Here is a 24,884-nt window from a genome sequence, read left to right on the forward strand (position 1 = left end):
CCTTCATAAATATTCATTTACACTATAGTATTAAGTACATAAAGAAATCCAATTTTATACATACATACATATATATATATATACATATATATATGAGATTTCTATACCCCTCCATCACATGAGAGACAGCCAGAGCAAGACCACAAACCCCCTGGTGCCGAGGGCCAATATGTTGAAAGCAGCACCGTATCTGGTAGGACAAAAATACCACCTTAGGATCTGCTTCATAAGATCCCTACATATAAGCCATGTCTTGAAAATCCAACCTTTGCTTCTCCAGAAAAATGTAAACTTTGGAAATCCTGGGGCTTAGAGGGGAACTGATTTGCTGCTCAATCACAAAAAAGCAGCAATTAGGGTGGAGTTCTGGAAAATGCAGTTAAAACAAGGGGGAAAGTAAATCGAAACACGGGGTCTATTTCACTGTTCCAGTCCGCAGATATCTATTTATTAAGCATGGTGAGATTTATAGCATTTTACTTTGACTATGTTGCTTCATGAAGTAAAAAATGGGAAGAACAGCTCCCGAATTAGAGGAAGAGTTTGGAGCCCTAAAATGAACAAACAGAGTGGTAAAAATAAGTGAGTTTTAACCTAGCCGTAAGTCAGCGTCAGAAATAAGAGAAATAGGTGTTCCAGTGCATTCTGCTCCTGACAAATCACAGCTTCAGAGGAGCTTCGCATCTGCAGAGACCCAAGGAACTTTATCAGCATTCAGAGATCCCCAGCGCTCGGCTGTGTGGGATGCAGCGACAGCCCCATGTCAAGCAGGGTGCTCTAAACCACTGCACGGGGAACAGAGATTCCTGTCTAAGGGATCAGAGCAAGTTTCGCATTGTACAAAAGGACCAAAAGTTTCAAACCTGAAGTTTTCGACTTTTCAAGGAAGTTAATATTTTGGACAAGGGATTACTGATCTACAAGGACTGAGAAGATGCTAAAAGCCTTGAGAACTTGAGTAACTAGAGGAAATTCCATGATTACTTTTTTTTTTTTTAAATATTATTAACTATACGTGGCAGACTGTTCTTAAATATTTTCTTCCCACATTCATACCCACACCTTTACCTACATACCATACGAAGTCTGCATTCAGCCCTGTCCCTTGATCATTAATGCAGACTCCTAAGCTTCAGACTTCAAAGAAATGCAGGCGTAAGAGTCACAGGCACAGGACTGGAGCAGCGTCAAAGCCTCCCTGTGCAGGAACCTCCAGCTTGTGCTTGACTTCACTGTACAAATATCTCGCTCTATCAAGACAAGGAAATTCAATGATTTATGTAGGGCTTCCCACAGATTAAGTTAATAAGGGAACCCAACAGTGCCTCATCTCCTTCCGCCTTCCAAACCCAGGGAAATGAAAGGAAATGGGAATGTCTCCTGGGGTAGGGGGAAGACGTGAGCGCTCTACAAATGTGCAAGGGAAGAAACCAAACGCTTTATTGTGTGAATATGCACTTCTCCAGGAACCCTCTTCCCGTCTTCTCCTTCCCATAAGCAGCACAATGTTCTTAGGGAAGCTTAGTTCAATTGCAAAAGCCTCATCCACACCACATCGATGGTCGCCTAGAATAGTGGTGGTTTGTTTTCTTTCTGCTTTTTCTTTATATTTTTCCTTCCTTTGTCCCTCCCCTCTTCTGTTCTCACCCTCCCTCTTTCTGCTGCTCAAAATGTCTGCACTCCCTCCTTCCTTACTTCTGCAGGTTCCCTTCTGTCATTTGGAGCACATTTCCAGTACCACCAGCATTACTTGGAGCTCCAGCCATGCCTTACCAGTCAAAGCCTCCAGCATATGAGACTGAATTACAGTTTAACACAATACAAATGAAGAAATTACAGCACAGATCGACCAAGATATAGGTCTCTCCAAGACCCTAAGGGACTCATTTTAGTGTAACTTGCAATCAACATCCCTTTGAGTTACATTTCAAAATTACACCAGCATTCCCTGGCCAAAATTAAGCCTCATCACGAGACAGTCAGAAAGGCAGTCTGGCCTTTTCCACCTTTATTTGTAGCTGCTCACACACTGCCAGCTTTCAAGGAAATCACCCAACACAGGTGCAGTTTCTTTAGCGGTAAGAAAGCTGCTATAGTTTATCAGATTCATGGCTTTCCATCGACAAGAAGATCTACACTTGCCCTAAGTTAGACATTGCAACGGCAAAGTGAGAAGCTGTTGCAGATACACACGCTTCCAAGTGCCTTCACTGGCCTTATGATCCCTCATAAAACACCGGGTTAAAGCAACAGTAGTGATGGTAGATGGTGTTACAGAGCAAGGATTCACTTACTGAGAAGGTAAACTATAAAGCCAAACTCAGAAGTTTCTCTGCCTAATGAGAGCGTTGCAATTAGGTCACTGCTGAACACTGCGTAACCACAAATCGGAGCAAAAACGTTCCCACAGAATAAGTAGTATGTGACAGCGGGTATTTGGAATGAGAACAAGGATTTCATCCACATAGCCCTGCTGCTGAATTACACAGATCAACAGCAGTCCTGAGATAGTCGGCTTCCAGCGGGGACATGCAGGTGTCAGGATACACAGAGCCTGCTTAGCACTGGCAATCTAGAGCCTAAACTCCCAAACATCAAAGTTCATGCCCAACTCTGATGAAATTTGACAAGGTGTTCAGAGCAAGTCTTGGGGTCGAAATTCCGTTCAGAGTCTTGTATGAACTGGATCCAGGCCACAACCTTCTTTCCACCTTCTGGACTCCAGTTTAAGCAATGCTTTGAATTTCCAATAACTATTTCTGTTAAAAAACTAAGTCAGTCCTACACCCAACCTTGCTCAGTTCAGGCTGCACATTCTGTAAGCCTCTGAACACGAGACCTTCGTTCAAACAACAAAGGTAAGGGACTTTCGTAGGAGAACACCCTCCAGGCTGCTTTTGGTCACTGAAACTCCCCAACCCTCTCCTTGCCTTGGGTCCTGTGGGGCAGACACATCAGGAGAAGGAAGATTTGTGGGTTAACAGGATACTGTTCTGATCAGGGAGCCGAGGTTACAAGGCCGTGCCTTTGAAGACCGGCTTCTTCAGTGTGGCACTTTGGTTTACGACTGGGAATCAGTTTTAATTAGATTGTACTCTTAATTATTTATAATGTGTATTATCTGCAGAAGCTGCCCAAAACCTAAGCCTTAAAAAGGATAATTGGAATAATGTTTTCACCTCTTTTGTAAAGCACCTTGAGCCTTACTAATGAGAAATGCTAGGACAGGATTAGATGCTTAATGAAAAATTATCATTTAAAAAGTGGAATAAAAATGAAAAGTGAACTGAGATTGAATTTGCTATTTTATACTGCATTAGGGCCAAATTGAGGATCATTTATCAGAGGTGACACACTGCAAATTTTAACTGAAAACTGAATGGGGATCTTTCTTATGCATCTAACAATGCAAGATTCCAGGCAAGGATGCTAAGGGCCAGAGCTTGAATGTTGTGAGAAGTCAGAACAGCCACAGGAGCCTGCATGATGGAAGTGCTGGACTATCCTACCGTATGCTGGTGATTTGGTCAGTTCTTGGCTATTTACAGCATCAAGCAAAAGGTGTTTATGGTCACCCAGGTTCCCGCATCCACCACAGCTCCTCCACACTAAAGAGCTGGCCTTCCAGCCCTCACCTTCCTCAAGAAGTATGCTGGAATCGAAACAGACAGCACTTGTGCTTCGACCATGTGGTAAATCTCACAGTGAATATTTACGGGCCTACCTGAATCAGCCTGGTCATGAAAGGCACAACCTTTCAACCTGATGGCAGACCGTGAAATAGCAGTGGGGATGGCTAAACCCAGAGCCTCAAGAGCTTGGCAAGATCTCCACTCTGCCAGGCAAGGATGCAAATGGGAAGCCTCCAACTCTTTGGGGATTATCACCCTCAGACTGGCATTTTGTTCTTTTGGAGATCAAAGCGGGAGGATTTGGAGACGCTTCTGCTTAATTCAGAGTTTGCGTGGAGGCGGATCAGCTCCTGTGGGTGTTTGGTGCTGGCAGGGACAGGAGGGAAGGGGAGGCCACCGTCTCTTGCAGCTGTGGCAGAGGCTCTGGACCTGCGGGACTGCAGGGAGCAGAACACCCCTTGGATCACCTGCACTTGCAAATGGACCTGGGAAGGGCCGGGGCAGCTCTGCTCTCTGCTCTGCCCCAACCACCACGCTCAGCAAACAGTGTCCATCACAAACGCCCACAGCCTCCTCCTCACCCACCACCTGCCCACGACGAGACCTTCCCGAGAGCCCCGGAGGCACGACCCCCAAACACTGGACGGCGTCCCGGCGGAGCCCCAGAACGGCCCCGCACCCGCTCGGGGTGGTCTCGCCGAGAGACACGGGAGCCCCCTCCCCGGGCTGTGCGGGGAACCCCCGCCGCTCCCTTCCCGGTGTGTGAGGAGGGGGCAGCGCGGGTAGGCCGGCATTCACCTCCGCTGGGAGCGGGGGGCGCCGAGAGGACGGGGCCGGGGCCCCCGCGGCCGTCAGGCGGGAGCCGCCGCCTCCGCAGCCCCTCCGGCGGGGGAAGCCCAGCGCCGCTCCCCGCTGCACCTGCCCCCGAGCCCGGCATCCCGGCCGCGGCCGCCTCCTCGTCGCGGGGAGCCGGCGGGGCAGCAGCCAGCCCCGCTCCCCTCGCCCCGCCGGCCTCCCCGGAGCCTCCCCCCCGCTCCACAGCCGCTCCTTACCCCGCGGGCGCCTGGCCCAGCGGCCGCCCGCTCATCCATCTTGCGCCTCTTCCCTCCGAGGTGACAAAGCCGGCATGGCAATGAGACACACCGAGGAGCTCTGGGAAGCGCCTACCCCAGATTCAGTTATTAACTTTCACCAGGCGGCTGCAACTACGGCACCCGGCATCCCCCGCTGGGCCAGCGCCTGCAAAGGCGGCCGGGAAGTGTAGTCCCGGCGCCCCGCCCGCTCCGAGCGGGAACGCGGCCCCGGGGCGGGCGGAGCTGCCTCTCTGCGCCCCTTCAGGTCTCCACGGCTCGGCGGGTGGAGCAGAGTCGGTCCGGGAGCGTTCTCCACGGTGAAGCTCCTCTCTAACAGGCCCGGGACACACAGGGAGCGGGTGGCTGAAGGCACAAAAGTTCTCTGTGCAAAACTGCGAGGCACAAGCAGGAAGGCAGGCATCAAGGCACAGAAAAAGAGCGGATAAAGATGTTCGTCCTGCACTCCAGGAGAGGCTGCTGCCTTCCCCGTGTCAGGGCATCACTCACAAAATGGCTGCTGCCCACAGGAGGCCCCTCCTTGGAAAGGCAGAGCCACAGCAAAGTGTTAATGTTTTAGTGGTAATGTTGTGTGGTAAATGTGCCACGGCTCGGCCTCCTGGCTGCCCAGAGCTGTGGAGTATTGAGGGTGCCCTGAGCCCCTTAGCACCACCGGGGCTGATGTCCCTGCCTGCGGCTGCCAGGTCGCCAGTGCCACAGGGTGACAGCCTTTCTTACTAGAGGAACTTGATCTCAAGTTTTTTACAACACAGAAATGCTTTCTCCACCTCCTATAATTAACAGTAGATTGTAAATTATGTAGGGAAACACCAGTACGAGAGCTCACATATCTCCGTGTTAGAGGAACTCCTTTTCTTGACAACAAATTTAGTTTCATTTTTTTTATAGTCTCAGCCATGAGGATTTAAGCTCTTCACTTATTTTACTTGCCTCTTATTATCAGCCCACTTACGTGCTAAATCTATTCTCTTCATCGCATCATGAGCTTTATGCAACAGCTTTGTCTTCTAATGTTTCTTTCCCCATGTTTCTATCCAGGAACTCGCCTTGCCCCAAAACCACTCTCCACAAAAGCAATACAAATATAAAAGCAGAACTGTCCAAGATTCATGTCTAGAAAAGTTGCCAGAACACATGCAAAAATAATCTAGGAAAATCAGTGTGATTCCGGAGACATAAAATTTAGTGAGAGAAGGAACCTCTAGATGCCTTAAGAATATTTTATCACTGCAATAGCTAGGTGCTAAAAATATTAATAGGCAAAGCCTAAAAAAACCATATCTGGAAACTCTTACACTGAACTAATCAGCTGCTGGCCATCACGTATACAGCTCCTGCCATCTCATGTTGAGTTGTTTCATCCATTTTTCTGTACAACCCATTAAACCGAGTATCTCTCTGGCCTTGCTGTGCAACGTTTGCAACGTTGAGTTCCCAGACCTGCACATTGCATTGGTTAAAACAGGCCATGCAGAAACAAAAGGGTATTTCAGAGATGCGAGTAGCAAGCATCCAAAGTGAGGTGGAAAATTGCTTTTAAGTGCAGACATCTGTGTTCATCGGTCATTTCTACTCCTTGCCAGATTTGATTACATCTGGAATCAGATTTAGTTTTGTTGCTTTTGATGGAAAGGGGAAAAAGAACCAGCAGAGGTGGTGGCCACACACCAACCTCTCACTCGGAGCACCAAGGAGCTGTGGAGGGCAAGTCTGTTATTGCTCTGTGGGAATTCCAGCAGCATCCACTGAAGTGGGCTGTGCTGTCACAGTGCCATGTGTGCCAGAACCAGACAAGAACAACCTCTTATAAAACAGGGTGGAATGTTTATTTTTGTAGTACTGGATTTCCAAAATCCATAGTCTTTTTGTGGCCGGCGAGCTCACTGCTTTCTTTGCCTCGGTAGTGCAGCTGTCGGAGGTCTGCACCCCTGCCTGGAAAACACGAGAAAGCAATCCTAGCAAAAATCTGCATCATTCATGCGTAATCAGACAATGCTTGGGAGATTTACAAAGGAGGGGAAGAGAAGGAGAAAACCACAGCACTGCAGTCATTTGCATTATTTCTCATTTCTTTTCTTCGCAATAGTCACTTTTAGCTTTAAAAACATAATGAGTATATATTCCATGTGCAGCTTTATACACACTTCAGGGTTACTGGGTTTTAATTCACAGCCCACCATGACCAAGTAAAATTTGGCGAATAGGCTGTGTCTGTTTATAACACATGCTTTCATTTTGTTTTGGTAGTATTATGTACATACATACAAATTAACTTAGAAGCATACTCTGTGTTGTGGCTTACTGCTTACCTCAAGGATTCTCTCCATGGTTTGTCCTGGCTGCTTTATGCTATTCAGACCTCCTGGGAAGCACCGTGACAATATTGCTGGAATCCACAGGGAATGGAAAAGTACGATCGCTGCTTCCCATCACTTTAATCCCGCAGGAAGATCCACAAGATCAGCTGCAGTGCTGCATCTTCTTACAGTTCTAAGGAGCAGAGCCATGACTAACATCACCCAAAACGCCCGTCTGGACGCTGGGAAGCCAGTTTGGAGTAGTCCTGGCTTTAGTTTGGAGCCACTCCGTGCTCACGTTTGGGTCCTGCGGCGAGCACAGGAGCTAACGCACAACAAGCAGAATGGAGATCTCAACTCTGTACGTCTGCACCGTGTTGGGGATGCCCCGTTGACAACACCTGTGGTTCTGCAATGTGTTTTAGCCACACACAGGAGTTTAATCATCTAACTGTGGGATATTCCCATGCTCATTTTGGTGCTTGTAGGACCACAAACTTGAGCAAAGGCACATTGCAGTTCTGTTTGCCTGTGACTCGGTTGTCACCTGTCTCTGTCTTTAAAGTTGCCCCTGGATTCAGGTTAGATACATTAGTTGCCTGCTATAAGGTGAGTTCTCTAGATGAGAAACACTCAAATTTGCATTTTTTTTACTAGATTTGCACATTCAAAATTTCATCTTACTTTATTACTTGATGGCGTGGAAGTTTTAGCAGCACAATTTACTTCCTTACCAACAAAGTTCACTTGAGTCATGACTGGGTGCTTCTAGATCCACTGGACAAAAATAAAAGGATATTTCCAAATATTATAATTAGTGCAAAACGAAAAATATCTCTGACTTCTGATGCCACAAAGATGTTGTAATGTTGACTGTTCTAAAAATCAGAAAGAAGGACCATATACAAACTGGAAGCACTTTAAATATGTTTATTCAGCAGCTATTACAATCAGCCTCCAAAAAACTGGAGTCCCCTCTTGTTTCTGAACCGTGTCAAGTGATGAAAATGCCTGCTAAGAACATTGAAGCTACACAGTGCACTCCTTTCTGAGAAACAGACACATCTAACAGGGATTAACCTCTTTGAAAGGCAAAATATAAATATATACACTCTAAATTCACAACAACAGTTTAAACTCACTACGTTAATTCAGGTGGGATAACAGTGGACAAATCCACATCATGTAAACTGCAGTCGTAAAATATCTCTGCTGTCTCCTCCTCAAACCCTGTCCAGTTTCGGTTTACATTCTGTGATCTGCCTGGCGCAGAGCTGAAATACAGAAGCGCTGAAGTGCTGAGTCTCAGGGGCTGTGCACAGGACCGGGAGTGGGGCGGTAACTCTGTTCTCTACACGTTGCTCAAGGCATCCACGCCGGGAAGAACCTTACCTGTTAGCAGTTACAAAAATACCAATCACGTTAGGAACCCCTCCACGCTTAAACTACTAAGCTTTACTCTTGCAATTGCAACATTTGAACATAGTAAAGAAGACAAACAACAACTGAAATTATAGGTTAGAAATGGAAGAGCCTGGCTCTACATGCACTCCCGTTGACCACTGTGGCTCCTGAGGCATATAGACCACATTTAAAGTGTTCCCCTCAGTAAATACCTTTCAGGGCTGTTGTGAGTATCCAGAGCACAGCCGCACTCGTATGTCAGCTGACAGACTCTTAACGAACCGCAGAAATCAATTCTCAATTAACGATAATGGCACATTTCTATCCCAGTCTCTACTGGGTGAGACCCAAAGATTTTTTCGGAGTAAGTTTGATGGCAAGCAGATTTTGGTTGGATCTAAGGAGTTGCTGCGTACCTCCTTCGATCCCTAGTGGCAAGTCAATAGAATTTTGGAGTGTGCCATGGAAAATCTAAGAACGAATTAAAAAAAGAAACCAAGCCTCAAGTCGCTTCCTGGGACTAAACCACCCAGGTCTAGATATTTACACGCCTCCAAGCTGATGGAAGCAAGGAACATGGTCACCTTTGAGTATGAAGGCGCAGATTATTAAAGTGTGATGTTTTCTAAAGCATCTTAAGCTTTTTGTCCTACTTTAATAATGAAAAGAGACCATTCTGGTTTTGCCCTTTTTTCAGAAAACCCACCTTCGAATGCTCAAGCTGTGTAGCAGTGCTGAATTTTAACACTGTTAACAACTCGCTAGTTCACTGGGCTTTTGGGGTTGGTTTTTTTTGATCTTCAGAAACTTTTCTAATTACTAGACTTCCGTTACATTTAAAAGATCACATACACACCCCCATCTTTTGGGCCAAAACTTAGACAAGTTTGTCCTTTTGACTGAACCAGTTGCAGAGTCTTTACCGGTAGCCATCTGCATTCTTTCCCTTTCCCATCACTCTCTAGGCAACAGAAACAAAAGCTCTGTCTCACATAGAACTGCTGGAAACCAACAGCTGCAACGCCGTTTATCACACTTACTCTTCTGCAGAGAAGTTGACAGCATTAGATAATTTACCCACATTGGGAAACAGCTAATTACCAGAGGAAATGAAAACTCATTTAGAGTACAATGTAACGCATTAGAAGATTCTTGTAAATTCTCACCATTTTGAATTCCAAGTACCCTCGTGCAGGTTCGGAAGTGATCGCTAGAGGGCTCCCAAAACCAGGGAATTTCGAACAATGAGTTGAAAAGGAGACTTCTGGCAAAAATTCGGTACTATTCTGATGAGATTTCCCTAACAGAAAGTGCGCATTTTAAACATGTCTCTGGGGATCACCTATTAAAGAGAGCTTGCTCTCAAGGCCATTTTATTTTCTATTCCAGCATTTTTGCTTTCTGGGAGTGGCAGACGGTGCTGTTTGCCTCTCTTCCTTTAGGACTACAAAAAGAAGAACACTCTGCTCAAAAACTATGTGCAACTCCCCATAGTGGCACAGAAAAAAAGACATTCCCTCTATTGTTGTACTTTCTTGAATATCAACACATAGTAGAGCACCCAGAGCTAAGATAAAGGAACAGTTACCCTCGAGCAGTTCCAGGCTGGCGCCACCTCCTGTGCTGACATGGCTGACTTTATCCTCAGTGTTCCACTTTGCACAGCAAGTGGCTGTATCTCCACCACCTGTAGTACAAACAAAATCAATGAGACACATAAGAAATTCAGATTTTGTTCACCTTAAGGGCCATGGTCTTGCTACAGGCTTGTCCTGCTCCCAAATACTCAGCATTAGCGCACACAGCAGTTTTTAAAGCCCTGTCTCCAAGCTGAAGGACGGATAAAGCGTTAGAAAAGAAAAACTATTTGATAAATATTTTTAACACGGTTCGAGCAAGGAGAAGCTTCCTTGTTGCTTTTAGAAAGACAAGAGGAAACACGACGACTTACCAATAATGGTGATGCTGCCCTTTCCAGTTACTTCTACCACTTTGTCCATCAGGGCTTTGGTTCCTCTGGCAAACTTGTCCCACTCAAAGACACCAACCGGACCATTCCACACGATTTGCTTGGCCCTTCCCACAACTTCAACAAACTTCTTCACACTTTCAGGGCCGCAGTCCAAGCCCTAAGACAAGGAAGAGAAGCCATAGATACCCTTCCTGCCGATGCCCGTCTCACATCACCACAGCCCAGCTGGGATCCTCACAAACTTCCCCCTTGCCCTCCGGATATGAAGCAAGAGTTTCTCTGAATACTGAGAAGCAGAAGGATTTGCCAGCAGCTTCTGCAGTAGGGTGGACTCTGGTGTGGTATTTACCTTCCTAGTACAAGCAAGTAATTTTTAAGTTGGTGTCAGATGCTTCAAGCTTTGGTTAGAAACTTTTGCCAACTATCTTCCAGTCAAAGAAAAGGGATTTCTACGGCATTCAGATCTGAAGGCTTTAGAAGAGTTTTGCTGTTTTAATCCAAATCTCACAAAAGCTACTTAAGGATAAACAGGCCTTCATTTTCATGAAACCAATACACTTTATGCAGCTTCATAAACATTTGCAAAGGATGACAATTACTCTTTCTCTACTCCTTTCAGAGGTGTCTTTCCCGCCCCACTGCTGCCTGTTACCTCAGTCCCTTGGCTATTAAAACCTACCATCCAGCCAGCAGGAATGCCTGAAGCCACCGTGGCTTCCCCAGTCTGTGCATGCTCATCAAATTTGTCTGCAGTGATGAAGTCAACGGGCAGAGTAATCTTCACACCATTCTTCTCTGCCTTGGCCATCAGGTCCTTGACAATTTTTGATCCCTCCTCATCAAACAAAGAGTTGCCAATCTGAAGAAATTATTTGGGAAAAGTAAGAAAGAGGCGTTTGTTTTGCTACCGGTCATTACAGCAAAGAACAGCGGCAGTCAAGCCAAACTGCTCAGACAGCAATTCTGGAAAGACTGTTTTCTTACAGCACTACCTAGACATAGGTGGTAATCTGATTCCTGCAAAGTGATTCTCTAGTAACTTCTCAGCGCCCCTTACTCTTGCAGAGAGCAAAGATAGCAAGGTCTCAATACTAGAATATACAAGGGACATTCTGCCCATATTCTTTACTAGGAGCAGACACAGAATTGCCCTTTTCATACCTCCATGTTGTTGAGCACTTTGAGGAAGGTGAACGCCATTCCACCACCAATGATCATCTCATTGACCTTATCCAACATGTTACTGATCAGCTGGATCTTATCCTGAACTTTGGCTCTGGTGAGAGAAAGAAAAAGAATAATGTGCCACTATCCAGAACTCCTCAGATGGACCTTACCCCGTAACGATCTTTAGCTAAGACAGCACGAAGCCTTACAAGGACATATTAGATCGAAGCAGAATTAATCAACTTGCATTACAGTCCTAGTCCGACCATGCCCTGCTCAGTGACATTAGCCAAGACCATTTCCTCTTTGTGTTTCAGTTTCCCTATCTCTGAAACAGGGATAACAATACATATTTCTTTAATAAAATGCTTTCAGATGAAACCATAAGAAATAGGTATTCTACAAATCCAATGTCAATGACCACAGAGAGGTCTGGTGTGAACCAGCCCCAGTTTAAGCCATGAAGCTGCCGCACCATGACAACTGAAAGGGTAAAGCAGCATGGATGGGACAGAGCCACAGCCAAACCCTGCAGGGTCCACCTGGCCATGTGCAGCTCCAGGCAAAGAAATGCAAAGGTGAATTAGACTTTTGCTTCTTTCCCTTGCACATACCCAGCTACTGGCACTGAATTACCTTCCTGCACATGGGCTTGCTTTGCCAACATGTGGCATTTTCACTTTACTTGTGAGTACAGTTGTTCCGAGTTTATCTTCTAGACCCAGTTTTGTCACATATAAGCAGCTGGACCACAGTGCTAGACTGGGTAGACACATGACAAATTGGAAGCAATGGGACATTGTTCCTCCAAACAAGTCGTCATTTGGTTCTGCACCCTCAAGTTTCTTTGCACACTGGCTGCTGTGGAAGAGCGGAGGCCCATCCAGCCACAGCAGGTCACCACTGCGTAATGTCACATCGTGTCAACTTACAATGCTGAGCCTGCAGGATGCTTGTACTCTGAACTGTGGAGGAAAGGTCACTGACAATGTTTCAGGGCCATCATGTGTGTCTGACAGCTCTTCTGGTTCATCTGTGCAACAAACTGCTGTGGACTGTCTCAGTTTGGGGAATATAAGAGGTCAGGGGATATGATGAGCAGACCCTGATATCACAACAGTGGATGTGGTCAGGTAGCTGCTCTCTAACCCATGTCTTACAGAGATCTCGGGACTTATCTACAAGATGAACTGTAGGTAGAGTTAAAAAGAAAGCACTTGTTTGAACCAAGCCAAAATAACTTTTCATTACTTACAGAGGAGTTAAAGAGAAATATGGAGTCAACATGTTCTTCAGTCTTACCCTCCAAGAATTGCTAAGAAGGGTCTCTCTGGACTCTCTAGGGCCTTAGCAAAATAATCCAGTTCTTTCTTCATCAGGAAGCCAGCAGCCTTCTGGGGCAGATTGACACCTACCATGGAGCTGCAGAATTAAAGTAAGAGTGAGGAATGGAAACATTTTTATCAGTACAGGTGCAAACATCCCGTGTCTCACAGCCTTACAAAGCAAATCCTTCAGCCAGCTGCAGCAGTAAGAATAGCTACTACCTGCACAGAAACAAACACAAGGGTTGTTTCTTTTCCTAGTTTGGTAAGATGGCTGTACACACTTTCTGAGATTAATTTCGCACAGATATATTGATATGCAAGATATTTATAGTGTTAACCGATGATCCAAAACACCGAGGACCAACTGAGCATAGCAAGAACAGACTGGATTATGAAATCAAGATCAAGAAGACCACTACAGTTTGCAAGTACACGAATCTAAACACGCTACATGAGAATAATCAATCCGGAGCTATTTATCTTCTGGAAAAGAGGTCTGCTGTAATTGCAGACAATTTATGCAAGTCCAAAGCAGGTAGTTGTTGTATCTTCAAGGCCTAAAAAGCCAATTCAAGTCTTAAAGAGTTTCAGCTGTCTCCTGTTCCCAGAGGCAAACTTGGGCATGCGCTGTTGACCACTGTTTCTGAGTAACAGATTTAGTGGAGGTAAACACAGCAGGATGATAATGGCATATGCCCAAAAGGAAGTTAAAACTCATTGGGGGCAAAGCTGTTTGTGTTTCCACGGCTGATATCTTTCTGAAGTTCTGCTCATGGAAGGAAAACGGATACACACCTGTGAGCTCGGTGAGCAGTTCCAAAAGCATCATTGACATACACATCTCCCAGTTTAGAAAGAGAGGCTCTGAAAGCCTCCACTTTTGCAGGATCAGCCTTGACCTAAAAAGAGAGAGAACGACAAGTTTGTGCTATTCAGGTACTCAGAGTTGATTCTGAAACTAAAGTCAGCAATTTGACCTGTAAACCCAAAGCAAAGAAAGGTCAGCTTGAGACACTCATCCGTTCTTCCTGGGGGTCACTGTGCTTCATATGCTCCTTCCCAGTCCAGCAGGAGCAACGAAAAGGTTTAAATGGTTTGAATTTGACTTTAAACTCCCCGAGACTGCTGTTACAGGCCTGAGGACCATTCCCACTTCAAGTTTCTAGTTCATCAACAGAGCAGGAATGAACTGCAGCACTAACCTTTCAGTCTCTCCAGATTTCTAGTTTTGTGGGGTGAACATGGGTAACATAGAAAGGGTGTCTACAGACAAGACAATGCTGAGATGAGACTAAACAAACTCATGCTCACTTAATGAACAAAGTGTAGTCTCCAAGTACCACAAGTAAAAGGATGAGCTCCTGAAGGACTGATTTAGCAACTGCATTGAGGATTAACTTACAAGTACTCTGCGCACTACAACAGGCCGCAGTGAAAGCGGTCAGCATTGGAAAGCTGGAGATAAATTTAATGTGTAGTGGGCAAGAACAGATGCATTTCTGTTATCACCTCTCCAAGTGCCTTTCTGCTCTGTCAGTTCACCACCCAAAAGAGGCCTCTGCCAGCACCCAGGTGTGACGCTGTGGTACTGATGGCAGGAACCCACCCCAACACGTGGCACCAGAGCTTTGGGCACCATTTTATTCCCACAGCCTGAGTCAGAGGGACTACACAGATTATAGAACAAACTAAGTAATCTGAAAATTACAGAAATGCACAAACTCCTCTCATAAAGCCAATTAAATTCTTTCTCCACTCTTCTCACTGCCAACATATGGGCTTTCAGTGGCATACAGTTCTAGCAGTGAACAATTGCTCAGTTCCTCATTGCCACCTGCAAAGGCTTGCTAGTTCTCTGGGCTGTTTCTCTAAGCTACAGGAGACCTGTGTCAGCCCATAAAGGGCACCACACGATGTCAGCATTCCACTCCATGCGCTGAATCTGAAAGGAGCCAAGGCCTGCCTAAAGTCAGCGGGGTCACCATCGCTAAGAAAAGCAGCTGTCTGGAGCAAGCATTCTTCCTGACCTTCAAGAAAATGTCAGAGGTGCAAGGCAGCTTAGTTCTAGATGAATACTCGTAAAAGCAGACAGGCTTATAAAAAGGTTTGATAAGCCCTATGCTGCAGAATGTTTAAGAATTATATTAAAACATTAGCCAGATAACCAAGAAAGAAGCATCGTTCTTATGGCCCCCTGGCAACAAACTGTCTCCAACAGACCTTGTTTTTTGCTTTAGACATCCCAAAATAAAGCCTAATAAGCAGCAACCAACTTCCTGCACAGCCCTATTTTGCTCCTTTATCCTTCTTTTACAGACTACACAACCTCTGGCAGAGTCACCTCTAGCCTTTCACTCAAGCTGTTGTATCTTGGAAACTCAATGCATTTGACTCAAACTTTTGCACAGCAGGACACAAGTGACTGGATGTGTTGAACTGAAAGGTCTCTGACATTCTTCTGACAGCAAATCCATGAACAGCATTTTTGACAGGCTGCTGGCTTGTTGATCCACAGTGAACAAGGTAGTAAGACCAGAGCAGGCATGTGCACCTTGTTCCCTGAAGCATCCTTCCCTTTCCCTTCTTCTTCTACATGGAATCGGAGGTTCTCTAGCAGGATGATGGAGCCAGCTGCAGGACTAGCACAGGCCTTCTCCACCTCAGCACCAACGCAATCCTTCAGGAACAAGACCTCCCTGCAAACACAAGATACACACTGTCATCCCCCAGCGACTCTTCCTTCCAGAAAGCATCCAGGTCCACTGGCAGGGAGGGCCTGATGCACGTGGGACTGCTCTTCTACTTCACCTGCCCATGAGTGCTTTAAGCTCCACAGCTACGGGGGCCAAGGAGAACTTTTCTGGCATGGGAACACCATCCGGGCGACCCAGGTGACTCATCAAAACCACTGACTTGGCTCCATGATCCAAGCAGTGCTTGATGGTAGGAACAGCCGCCTTGATTCTGTAAAGGCACACAAGAACAAATTAAAAAGGATTCAAGTAGAGTTCACCAGGCAAGCAGACTTAGCGACCGCTTACACAAGAGCCCTGGGAGTTGTCCCTCAAAAAGCATGAGAGCTGGGCGGAATAATTATTTAAGTCCATTCCACCTCCGGCATTCACGGGGTTCAGCCTGCCCCTCATCACAAGACAGTGGGGCATCACCACCAGTCAGTCTCCAAAAGGGACACCAGGCTCCTTAGCAACCTGTCCTGGCCAGAACAAACATCTACGAGACAAACCACATCCCCAGAGCACAGCGTTCCCTGGGGAGCTAACCCAGCCCACGCTCCTCCTTGGGACGGGGACGATCCTGACACACGGTCCAGAAAGCATCTACAAAATTCTTCATCCTAGCACATTTTCATATGTTTCACTGTTACCATCCGTGGAATGTAGGACATGGAAGTAAAATGCATTTTGCAATCTAGATTCTGCTGGTTGACTGTAGCTAAGGAATGCCAGGACACACTTGAACACTACTGGGCTTCCTGGTTTCGTCTGTAATCCTGAACCAATACAGAAATGACAGGAATGTTGAGCAGCGAGTGTATTGTGGTAAACAAAACTGGCATCTGCCTGCAAATGACAGAATGCAAGACAAGACTCATGATATCGCTGTTTCTAAACCTTGTGTCTTTGTATGCTATACTAGAATAATTACTCTAACGTAAGCCAAAAAGTCAGTACAACTGCAGTGTAACCAGAAGGCAGAAAGTTTTCTAGATAGTACCAAATATAGCAAACTTTCACACACAGCCAAAGGGATGTGGTTGTGAAATAGCCGTAAAACTTCACCCATATTTAAAGAATGAAGTTTAGCATCTGTACAATCAAGAGATTTTTTTTCTGCGTGGTTTCCACAGCAGCTACAGTGAGAAGCAGCACTGCAGTTCGTGTAGTTTGCTAATAGCTGCAGGGCGACAATTGTTGGACTTTCTCTGAGACACCTTTAACATTCTGGTATGAGCAATGACAGCTTAATCGTGGTAGCATTCCAGGCACTGCCAACAGAACTGGGCTAAAATCAGAGAGAAAACGGACTCGGGGGCTTCCATCTGGGATGGCAATTATAGCTCACCTTTGATTGTTGGTTATTTTGTGATCCTTCATTGGAACATTGAAGTCAACCCTAAGAAAACAAACAGAAACAGAAATAAATTTTATTTTACAAAGAGTGAGGGAACCTGCCAGTAAAAGCAATGGCTAAGAATCAATGTTAATCAGAGTGTGGCTTTTAGCTCTGCCTTGTACATGAGCTCCATTTTGAAATCAGTATGTTATTAGCCCCTTCTGCTTGTAATATTAAAACACAAACAGAGAACAAACATCTGGCAGAATGACTTAGTAGAGCTATGCCACCAATGCATCCTACTGCTCATGACCTCAGTACCAACAATACTGAAGCAGGAATTAAAATTAAGATCAAAAAAGGTCCCCACGACCTTTTCATTTCAAACACACTCTCAGATCACCAACTAGGAGCTTCCAAGGGAAAGGAAGCAAATAATGACATTGTTTTCTCTAATGAGGCCTCTAAAATGCTTGGTTGGACCACCACAGCAAGCAAACAGGCTCAAGGAAACTGCCCATTTTTTGCCTCCAACTTTGAATTCCTGTTCTCTGCAGCAAAGTGCTGTGGTTTCTCCTATTCCCACCAGCAGATCCGGTGTGGGTGCAGAGGTGAGGTCCCCGTTCATGTAGGATGAAGGGAAGCAGGGAGGAGTTCCAGGGAGTTCCATCAGCCGTTCCTCACTAGCACACCTTGTGCCCATGTGCTGAGCAGCAGGAAGCTGCGTTGCATAACAGCAAAGGCAGAAATTACTCACAGAGCTCCGGAAGGGAACGTCTGACTGACTGTAACAGCGTATCAGAACGAGGAAAGTGAAATATGGTGTTACAGTTCAACCTCCATCATTTTGTATCTATATTCAAGAACAACAAAATCCAGGAAGTTGCCTGAATTCTCCTGTAGCCCGCTCAGCACAAAAACCAGATGGAAAGAATGACAAAAGCTGCCAGCAGAGCAGGAGTAGCTGAGCAGAAAGAAATTGAACTGGCAGCCCCATGGTACAGTGGACTAATTCTAGAAATGGGAAAGAAAAGCACCATTATTGTGCATTTGTGCTAAAATGAGAGAATAAAAGAATAGTTTGCTTTCCAGAAATAAAAAAAAAAAAAGTTAAAAAAAGACCCCGCTCACCCTTCTTCCCCACTGTACAACTGAAATCTGAGCTCCCCTTGGATCCTCTCTCCTCCCCATTCCCAACTTCTCTGGAAGCTTTGACATTAGGACTGGAAGATAAGCACGTTACGAGCAGGCCACAACTATGATGAATATGAGAAGAAAAAAAAGGTATCGATTTTAGTAGTACTGACAGCACATGGTGATTCTTTGTGGGGAAATGAGATGGAGGCAGGAAACACAAAGCTTGGTGGGTCACCTTCTCTTTCACTCGGTTTTAACACCCATCACAGAACTAAAGAGACAGCTACGTGCATTAGCTGATGGAGACAGAGCTGGGTAACCCGCCCTCTGCCAGTACAAGGCTGTCCTCTGTAACAACTCACAAAAGGAAAACACAGACAGAAAATAAAATGTTAAAGAGATAAAAAGATCTTTTGTTGTACCATATTTAGGAAGCGAATGTAAATTCTGAGCTAGCTTGTTCAGTACTCGTTGCAGGGGCAAGTTTCTGGTAAGCAAATTTCTAGGCAACTACTTCAAAATAAGATGACAGAGATATGAGATAAAGAGAAAAAACTTGTCTAACACAGACTACAGGGAAGAGAAGTTATGATTTGGTTATACCAAGCTAACAAATGCATCGGTCACATGGTGTGACCTTGGACAAAGAACCCCACAAAAGGAGTATTTCAAGTAGGATGTATCATGTACCTCACTGCCCTTATCTCCCAGTATTTGGCAGCAATTACAACATTAGGCTTTCAACAGGCCTTAATGTTTTATAAATAAGCTATGAATTCCTATTCTAGGCTTTTACATCGGGACGTGCTGAATATCTACAATTCGCTTCTTGTTGCAAAAAAGCAGAATTATTATTTTATTTGGGCAGCTAGCCAGAGCCATATTTTCTTTTTTATTATTATTATTTTTTTATTACCACGCTTCTTGGATTTGCAGGAAGGCAAAGGAGAAGCAGAGAATAAGCTTTTCTTGTACTGCTCAATAATAAAATAGAAAAAAAGACTAGACTGGGTAGTTCTCCCCTCACGCAGCCAGTGCATGATCCACGTGGAGCAGAGTAATTAAGCAAGGCAGAGCTGGGCCGGGGCTGAGCGAGGCCTGGGGATTTACAGCCCTCCCCGTCAATCACAGCCCCCGCACGGGGAAACGGAGACGAGGCTTCCACGGGGAACTCTGGATGCACCGGGGCCCTTACAACAGCCAGTAGAAGAAAAAGAAATAATAATTTAAAAGAAAAAAAAATCCACACAAAAACAGGGAACCAAAACGCCCCAGGAAATAATTCGCCCGGCTCAGCCAAGAAACCGCCGAGGGCAGAGATGAGCGGCCGCTGCCCGGGGAAAGCTACGCGGAACCCGCCCGGCCCCGGCGAGGCGGGTGCGGCAGGTCAGGCCCGCGGGGCCCGGAAGGCGGCGGGCGGCTCTCCCCACCCCTCCATCCCGGGAGGCAGCGCAGCCCCCGCGGCCTCCCGCCCCCGTTGAGGCCGCCCCGGGACAAGGCCACAAGGGGCGGCGGCCCCGGGGCACCGCCGCGGCCCGGCCGTTCTTCCCCTCACCGCCCGGCGGGCCGCAGCTCCTCACCTCATGACGACCCGCTTGCCCTTCACGTCCACCTTGTCGAGGGTGAGCTTGTTGGAAAGAGACATGTTTGCTCCCGGTGCGCTCCGCTCTGACCCGCCGCTCCGCTCTGACCCGCCGCTCCGCTTCGCCGCCGCCCGCGCTCTGCCGCAGCGGCCGCCAGCACCGCCGGCAGCCAGCCCGCCCCGCCCCTACCCTTCAACGATTGGGCCGCGCTGCCCGCCGCGCGTCGCTACTGGTCGAGCCGCCTGCCTATCACCGGCCTGCCCGCCCCCGCGGGAGGCCGGGCTGCGGCGGGAGCGCCGGTCACGTCCCGCACGGAGCCGGCGCCGCGCTGCGCAGCCCCGGGCGGAGCTTCCGCGCCCGTTCTGGGGCGATCGGGTTCGCACTGGTCCTTCCTGGACCGGCCGAACATCGGGATCCTGGGAGGCAGTTAGAGATCCATCTGCTACCCGCAGAGCCCGAAACACGACCCGGAGCAGGTGAACAAACGCTCACGTTAAAAGGACTCTGAGTGCGAAGATAAGGAAGGGGTACTCCGGATCCACCGGAGCTGTATCTGTTTAACTGCTCTGAAATTAATCTGTTTCCTTCTCCCTGTTCTACTTTGTGCTGTGCTGCATTCTTCAAAGGCAACGGTTGAGTTCCTCGATGCTGACTCAGAAAGGAAGGCTCCTTTCCACTGCAACCCGTAACCACACCCTTGCAGCACTTATAACTTTCCCCGGTAAATGGACTCATTCATTAGTACAAGTTTTTATTTTATAGAGCTTGCATGCCACCTCCTAGGGGTGAAAAGGTGTAGAAGAGAAATGTCACGGTACATGGCATGAGCACAGTAACCTGAGCACCCCCGGTAATGTAAGATGGAAGAGAGCTGGGCAGCACAGCTGAGCAGGAGAGGGGACAGTGGGACACTCGCTGATCCCCAGTTAGAAGGGGGTGTTCAGGAATAAAGGATTAAGCAAGCCATAAATAAAAATAAATAAACAGCAACGAGCAAGAGCACTTTACTCAACAGGACTGGCTCCACTATGACTATGTACATCTGGTAGGCTAGTATTGTACAAGAAATCTGTAGAACTGCAGAGAACTTGCGGTAGCAGACCTTAATTCCAGATGGGATACACCCAGGACACCAGAATTTGTGCTTTATAAAGAAGCTACAAAGAAAGGGTAAGTATTACAGTGTTTGAGACTCAAAGCTCATTTCCCCACCTAAGTCACCTTTCTGTCCTTCGCTCCTGTTGGGAAATATTTAGAATATACTGCAAATATTTAAAGAAAAAAGCCCATGTAAACAGTTCAAATGCTGTACTTATAAATTAACCAATAAAGCAAAGCCAGGAGGGCAAAGGGCTGGTAAGAAAACAAAAGAAGGATCTGGCTTTAGACGTGTGACCATCCTGGAAGTGATTTCTAGGAATACAAACCAGCAGCTGTACTTTGACACAGCTCCGGCCTGCACCATCCTGTCCGCCTCCTTTAGCCAAAAGGAGGCAAGTTCAGACAGAACCCGGGCTGTGCTGCGCTGGCCTGCGTATTTATGTTTTATAACCACTGTCTGCATTTTAAGCTTCTACTTAAAATCAGGTTTCAGCACAAGTCTGAAGTTTTCTTTGCTCCTTGAAGTTCAAACACAGGCATCTTGTAGGAAAGAAAAGAGAGCAATCGAGAGAGAAATGGAAGAAATTTAGGAGGGAAACTGAGAAATAACTGCTTTATTTCCCCCTCCCAAATGCTGGCTCTGAGCCTTACTGCCTAAACTTCAGAAACAGAACAGCACTGAATGAGTCCAGAGCAAGACCATTTATGTTCATAGGCTTTTACACATGTATCACATATTTCACTATGGGGTTTTAATACTACAGTTTAAAAATAAGATTTTAAAAAAGTATTATTTAAAACCTATTGAATTTATTTGTAATACAGCTTTTCTTGAATAATTAAAGCTGATGGTGTTTGGGGCATGTACTTCAATATTCAATATGAATATCAGACACATTCCCCTCCATCTTAACTGCACATTTACCTATTTTAACGCGATCAGCTCCAATCTTTTGCTTTTGACCTTTAGCACTGCCTAGTTAAAAAAATAGCAAATTAGTCTAACAATAATCACCAACTACTAAAGAGACAAATCTGCAGCTATACCCTCCCAATACGTTTGCCTTAAACACAGTAAACCAGAAGTCAGAGTGGTTTGGGGAACCTGCCCCCCAGCTCCGACCCACCCTGAAGGTGCTGCTGGAGCCCAGGAGCCATCCCTGCATCCCCACATCTGCGCATCCCTGCGTCTGCGTATCCTTGCATCCGCGCATCCCTGCATCCCTACCACTTAGGAAGTTCCTGGAGTTTTTAAGAAGCAGGACCCTCTAGGGGAAGGGTGGCAAGAACTCACTGGGAGATGTTAATGCTCTGTCGCCATTTCTCTGTGGTTTCACGGTTCCTGCAAGGCCTCTTGGCAAGCAAATTGCTCCCCAAAACTCTGCCGGGTGCTCTTGCTGTGCTCTTTTGCTATTTCTAGTTACCTGATCCACTCATGGGTTTTCTGCTTCATCATGTTTAATTGTGCTTTCTTTAAACTTTGGAACTTGCAAATCTGCTTTGTTAATTTGTAATTCTCTCAGTTCCCAAACCACCAAGCACTGAAGGAATAAGCAGATTTTGTCTTTTTCTCCTCCATTTCTCTCATACCTCTTTAATGAGGGCAGTTTATTACAGCACAACCCCAAATTTGGGTTGTGGAGCTGACACCCCAAGAAGAGTCGTCCCAGCACAGGTTGATGAGAGGACATGGGAGGAACCTCTGGGTCAGTTCTGCTCAGCTTTTGGCTTCTGAAACCACCAATGGGCAGCAGCTCCTTGGAGAGGAGATCAGGCCTGGCAGACAAATATGTCATTATTTTCAGGCTATTCTGCATTCACCATAAACATCAGCCAAATTCACCTCCATCAGTGAGCACACCCACTTGGAACTTGAGCTTTTTACAGCAGAGGACGTGCATTCACACATTCTGTAAGTTATCAGGCAGTCGTGGCTCTGTGAAATTAGCAAAGGCGTAGAGAAATGACAAGGGATTTGTTAACAGTGTGCATGCACAAGGTCAGCTTTTGCCTTTTATCCTAAAGAAAAGGTGGAGTGACCTGATGGGAAACGTCTCTGCCCTTCGGGACGCGGCAGAGCCTCTGCATGGGATGGCAAAGCACTCGCTGCACCAGGCACTCAAGAATCACAGTAAAGAATCTGACTCTATACACACCCTGCCTCTTTATTCTGGCGTCTGAACACGTGTGTGTACAGCTCGCAAACTCTCCTTATGGAATTTATTTTAGAGATGTGCTTAATGGGATAAAAAGCCCCAACATCTTACCTCTTCGGAAGTTTTCATTCACAACCGAGTAGGCATGATAGAAATTCACAGCTTCTGCTTAAATTATCCGGTCAACTGGAAGGAAAAACAAAAGCAAAACACACCAAAATCCAGACAAATTAGAAAGAAAACAAACACTGCCAATAGCACAGCTGTGGTGTCAAGACGGATGCTGAATGTTGAATCAAAGCTTGTCTTTTAGGGCTTGTCAAACTGTCCTGCAGAGATGCTTTCTATAAATGTTATTTAAAAGAAGGAACATTTTAAGGGAAGGTAGCATAGGGATAGCAAAATGAGAGTTATGTAGGTGAATGGATGTGAGAGCTCGGCTCCCCACTCCCACAGTGTTTGCTGCCACCAAGTGATGGGAGGCGGGCGAGAGGCTGCAGCAAACACCAGGACCAGCTGCTCTAACACTGGGATCAGTGCCTTGCAACAGAATTTACTCCATAACAACTCACAGTTTTCACTTTGGAAACATCATTGGCTTGTCAGATTTCAGGGACTCCAGGAGCATCTGAATAATTTCTAATTCTCTATCTATTAAACTTGGTATTACTTCATTCCCAGATGATGTACATTGGCCAGATGAATGCAGAGATTTTTGTGCCACACCTTATTCCCCAAGAACATTTGACACAGGATTTGGGGACTCCTAGTTACGTAATGAGGTGGTTCTGGTTTGTTGGTGCTGTTTTGTGTGTCTTGTCATCGTGCTTTGTGTTGGGTTTTTTGTGTGGTATGGTCGTGGTTTTGTTTCCCCCCACCCCTTAAACAGAGGTTGTTATAAATAGGATGTTTCAACAAATCCAGACCAGGTCCTCCGGATCAATCAGTGATCTTCCCTAAAACCACAGAGCCTTCAACAGATAATCTTAAGATCCAGATGCGTTAGATCAAGTGAGTTTTCTGTTCAGAGAAGTTGTGCAGCTTCACATCAGGGTAACTGCCTTGGGTATTGCTTTTGCCAAGATGCCAGCATCTGGGAAGCACAGCTTACAAGGGAAATGCTGTTGTGCGTTAAATAACAGACTTTCAATTATAGAAAATATCTAACACCACGAGTGACATCAGATGATGTTTTTAATGCAGTCATAGCTAAAATAGACTGATTTGAAACAAGAGGGTTCACACACTCTCATAACCCAAAATAACTGAAAGCCTAAGTTCAACAAAACTAAATGTTTCGGTTACTATTTCTGTGCAACAAGCCTGTGATTTTCAAAACCATGAGTGTTATAAGCTGTAGGTTTCCACACCTGTTGGGGCACATTAGGCCGACGAGAGCCAGCCCAAGATGATGAAATTACAGGGCTGTGCCTCGACTGAAAGCAAAATTCTTCATCTTGGAAAGACTTGGATGCAAACTTAGTTTTCTACACAGTGAAGACAAAGACTCATTCTGCCTAAAATTAGTGGCCACTAAACAAGTCTGTGCAGCCGCTGGGATCTCCCATGTCTTGCTCATTTAGAGATAGCTCGGATATTCACCTCCGAGTTCCCGCTCCCAGCAGCGTGGACTCGTGACTCTGTCCCTCTCCAGCGTGGCAGGATCTGCCTGTCCAGCTCCAGCCAAGCAGCAAATCACCTGAGACACAGGAGGAGGAGACATGAGATGAGCATCACCCCACTAAAACCCTCCGCACCACCTCCAGGTGAGACCAGTGCAGCACCAGGCAGAGATGAGCTGAGGTCCCAGATGAGAGAGGGAATCTTGGCAGGAACTTGAGCCATCCAGGAAAACTGAGAAGGAGCTCTTCTTGTGGCAGCACGATAAGAATGACACCACGGAGCTCCAGAAGCCACCACACAAGCAACCAACCTGCTTTGT

General features: G+C 46.2%; 2 protein-coding genes across 2 annotated transcripts in view; both read right to left on the bottom strand.

The window, feature by feature from the left end:
- The window catches only part of AMOT (angiomotin), a 62,541-nt gene extending 57,372 nt beyond the window's left edge, over window positions 1–5,169 (bottom strand). Inside the window, exon 1 of the mRNA XM_065846226.2 lies at window positions 4,685–5,169. The gene's annotated coding sequence lies outside the window, so the exon portion shown is untranslated. The remainder of the gene's footprint in view (window positions 1–4,684) is intronic.
- A 2,765-nt stretch (window positions 5,170–7,934) lies between these two features.
- On the bottom strand, window positions 7,935–19,816 carry PGK1 (phosphoglycerate kinase 1). Its single transcript, XM_065846683.2, has 11 exons — window positions 19,683–19,816; window positions 16,975–17,025; window positions 15,700–15,855; window positions 15,443–15,587; window positions 13,687–13,790; window positions 12,866–12,985; window positions 11,558–11,672; window positions 11,076–11,255; window positions 10,376–10,553; window positions 10,013–10,111; window positions 7,935–8,412 (listed from the first exon to the last, which is right to left on the bottom strand). The coding sequence occupies exons 1-11, from the start codon at window positions 19,745–19,747 to the stop codon at window positions 8,372–8,374; spliced, it is 1,254 nt and encodes a 417-aa protein (XP_065702755.1). The 5' UTR covers window positions 19,748–19,816; the 3' UTR covers window positions 7,935–8,371.
- Window positions 19,817–24,884: the final 5,068 nt, after the last annotated feature.

The sequence above is a fragment of the Patagioenas fasciata genome, chromosome 11 (assembly GCF_037038585.1).
Source record: "Patagioenas fasciata isolate bPatFas1 chromosome 11, bPatFas1.hap1, whole genome shotgun sequence".
Classification (NCBI taxonomy): domain Eukaryota; kingdom Metazoa; phylum Chordata; class Aves; order Columbiformes; family Columbidae; genus Patagioenas; species Patagioenas fasciata.

Coding starts and splice junctions, on each gene's coding strand:
- PGK1 (XM_065846683.2), bottom strand. CDS start 19,747: ATGTCTCTTTCCAACAAGCTCACCCTCGACAAGGTGGACGTGAAGGGC. Junction 11,673..12,865: donor TTCTTAGCAATTCTTGGAGG/GTAAGACTGAAG, acceptor TTCTCTCACCAG/AGCCAAAGTTCAGGATAAGA. Junction 8,413..10,012: donor CAGCCTGGAACTGCTCGAGG/GTAACTGTTCCT, acceptor AACTGCTAACAG/GTAAGGTTCTTCCCGGCGTG.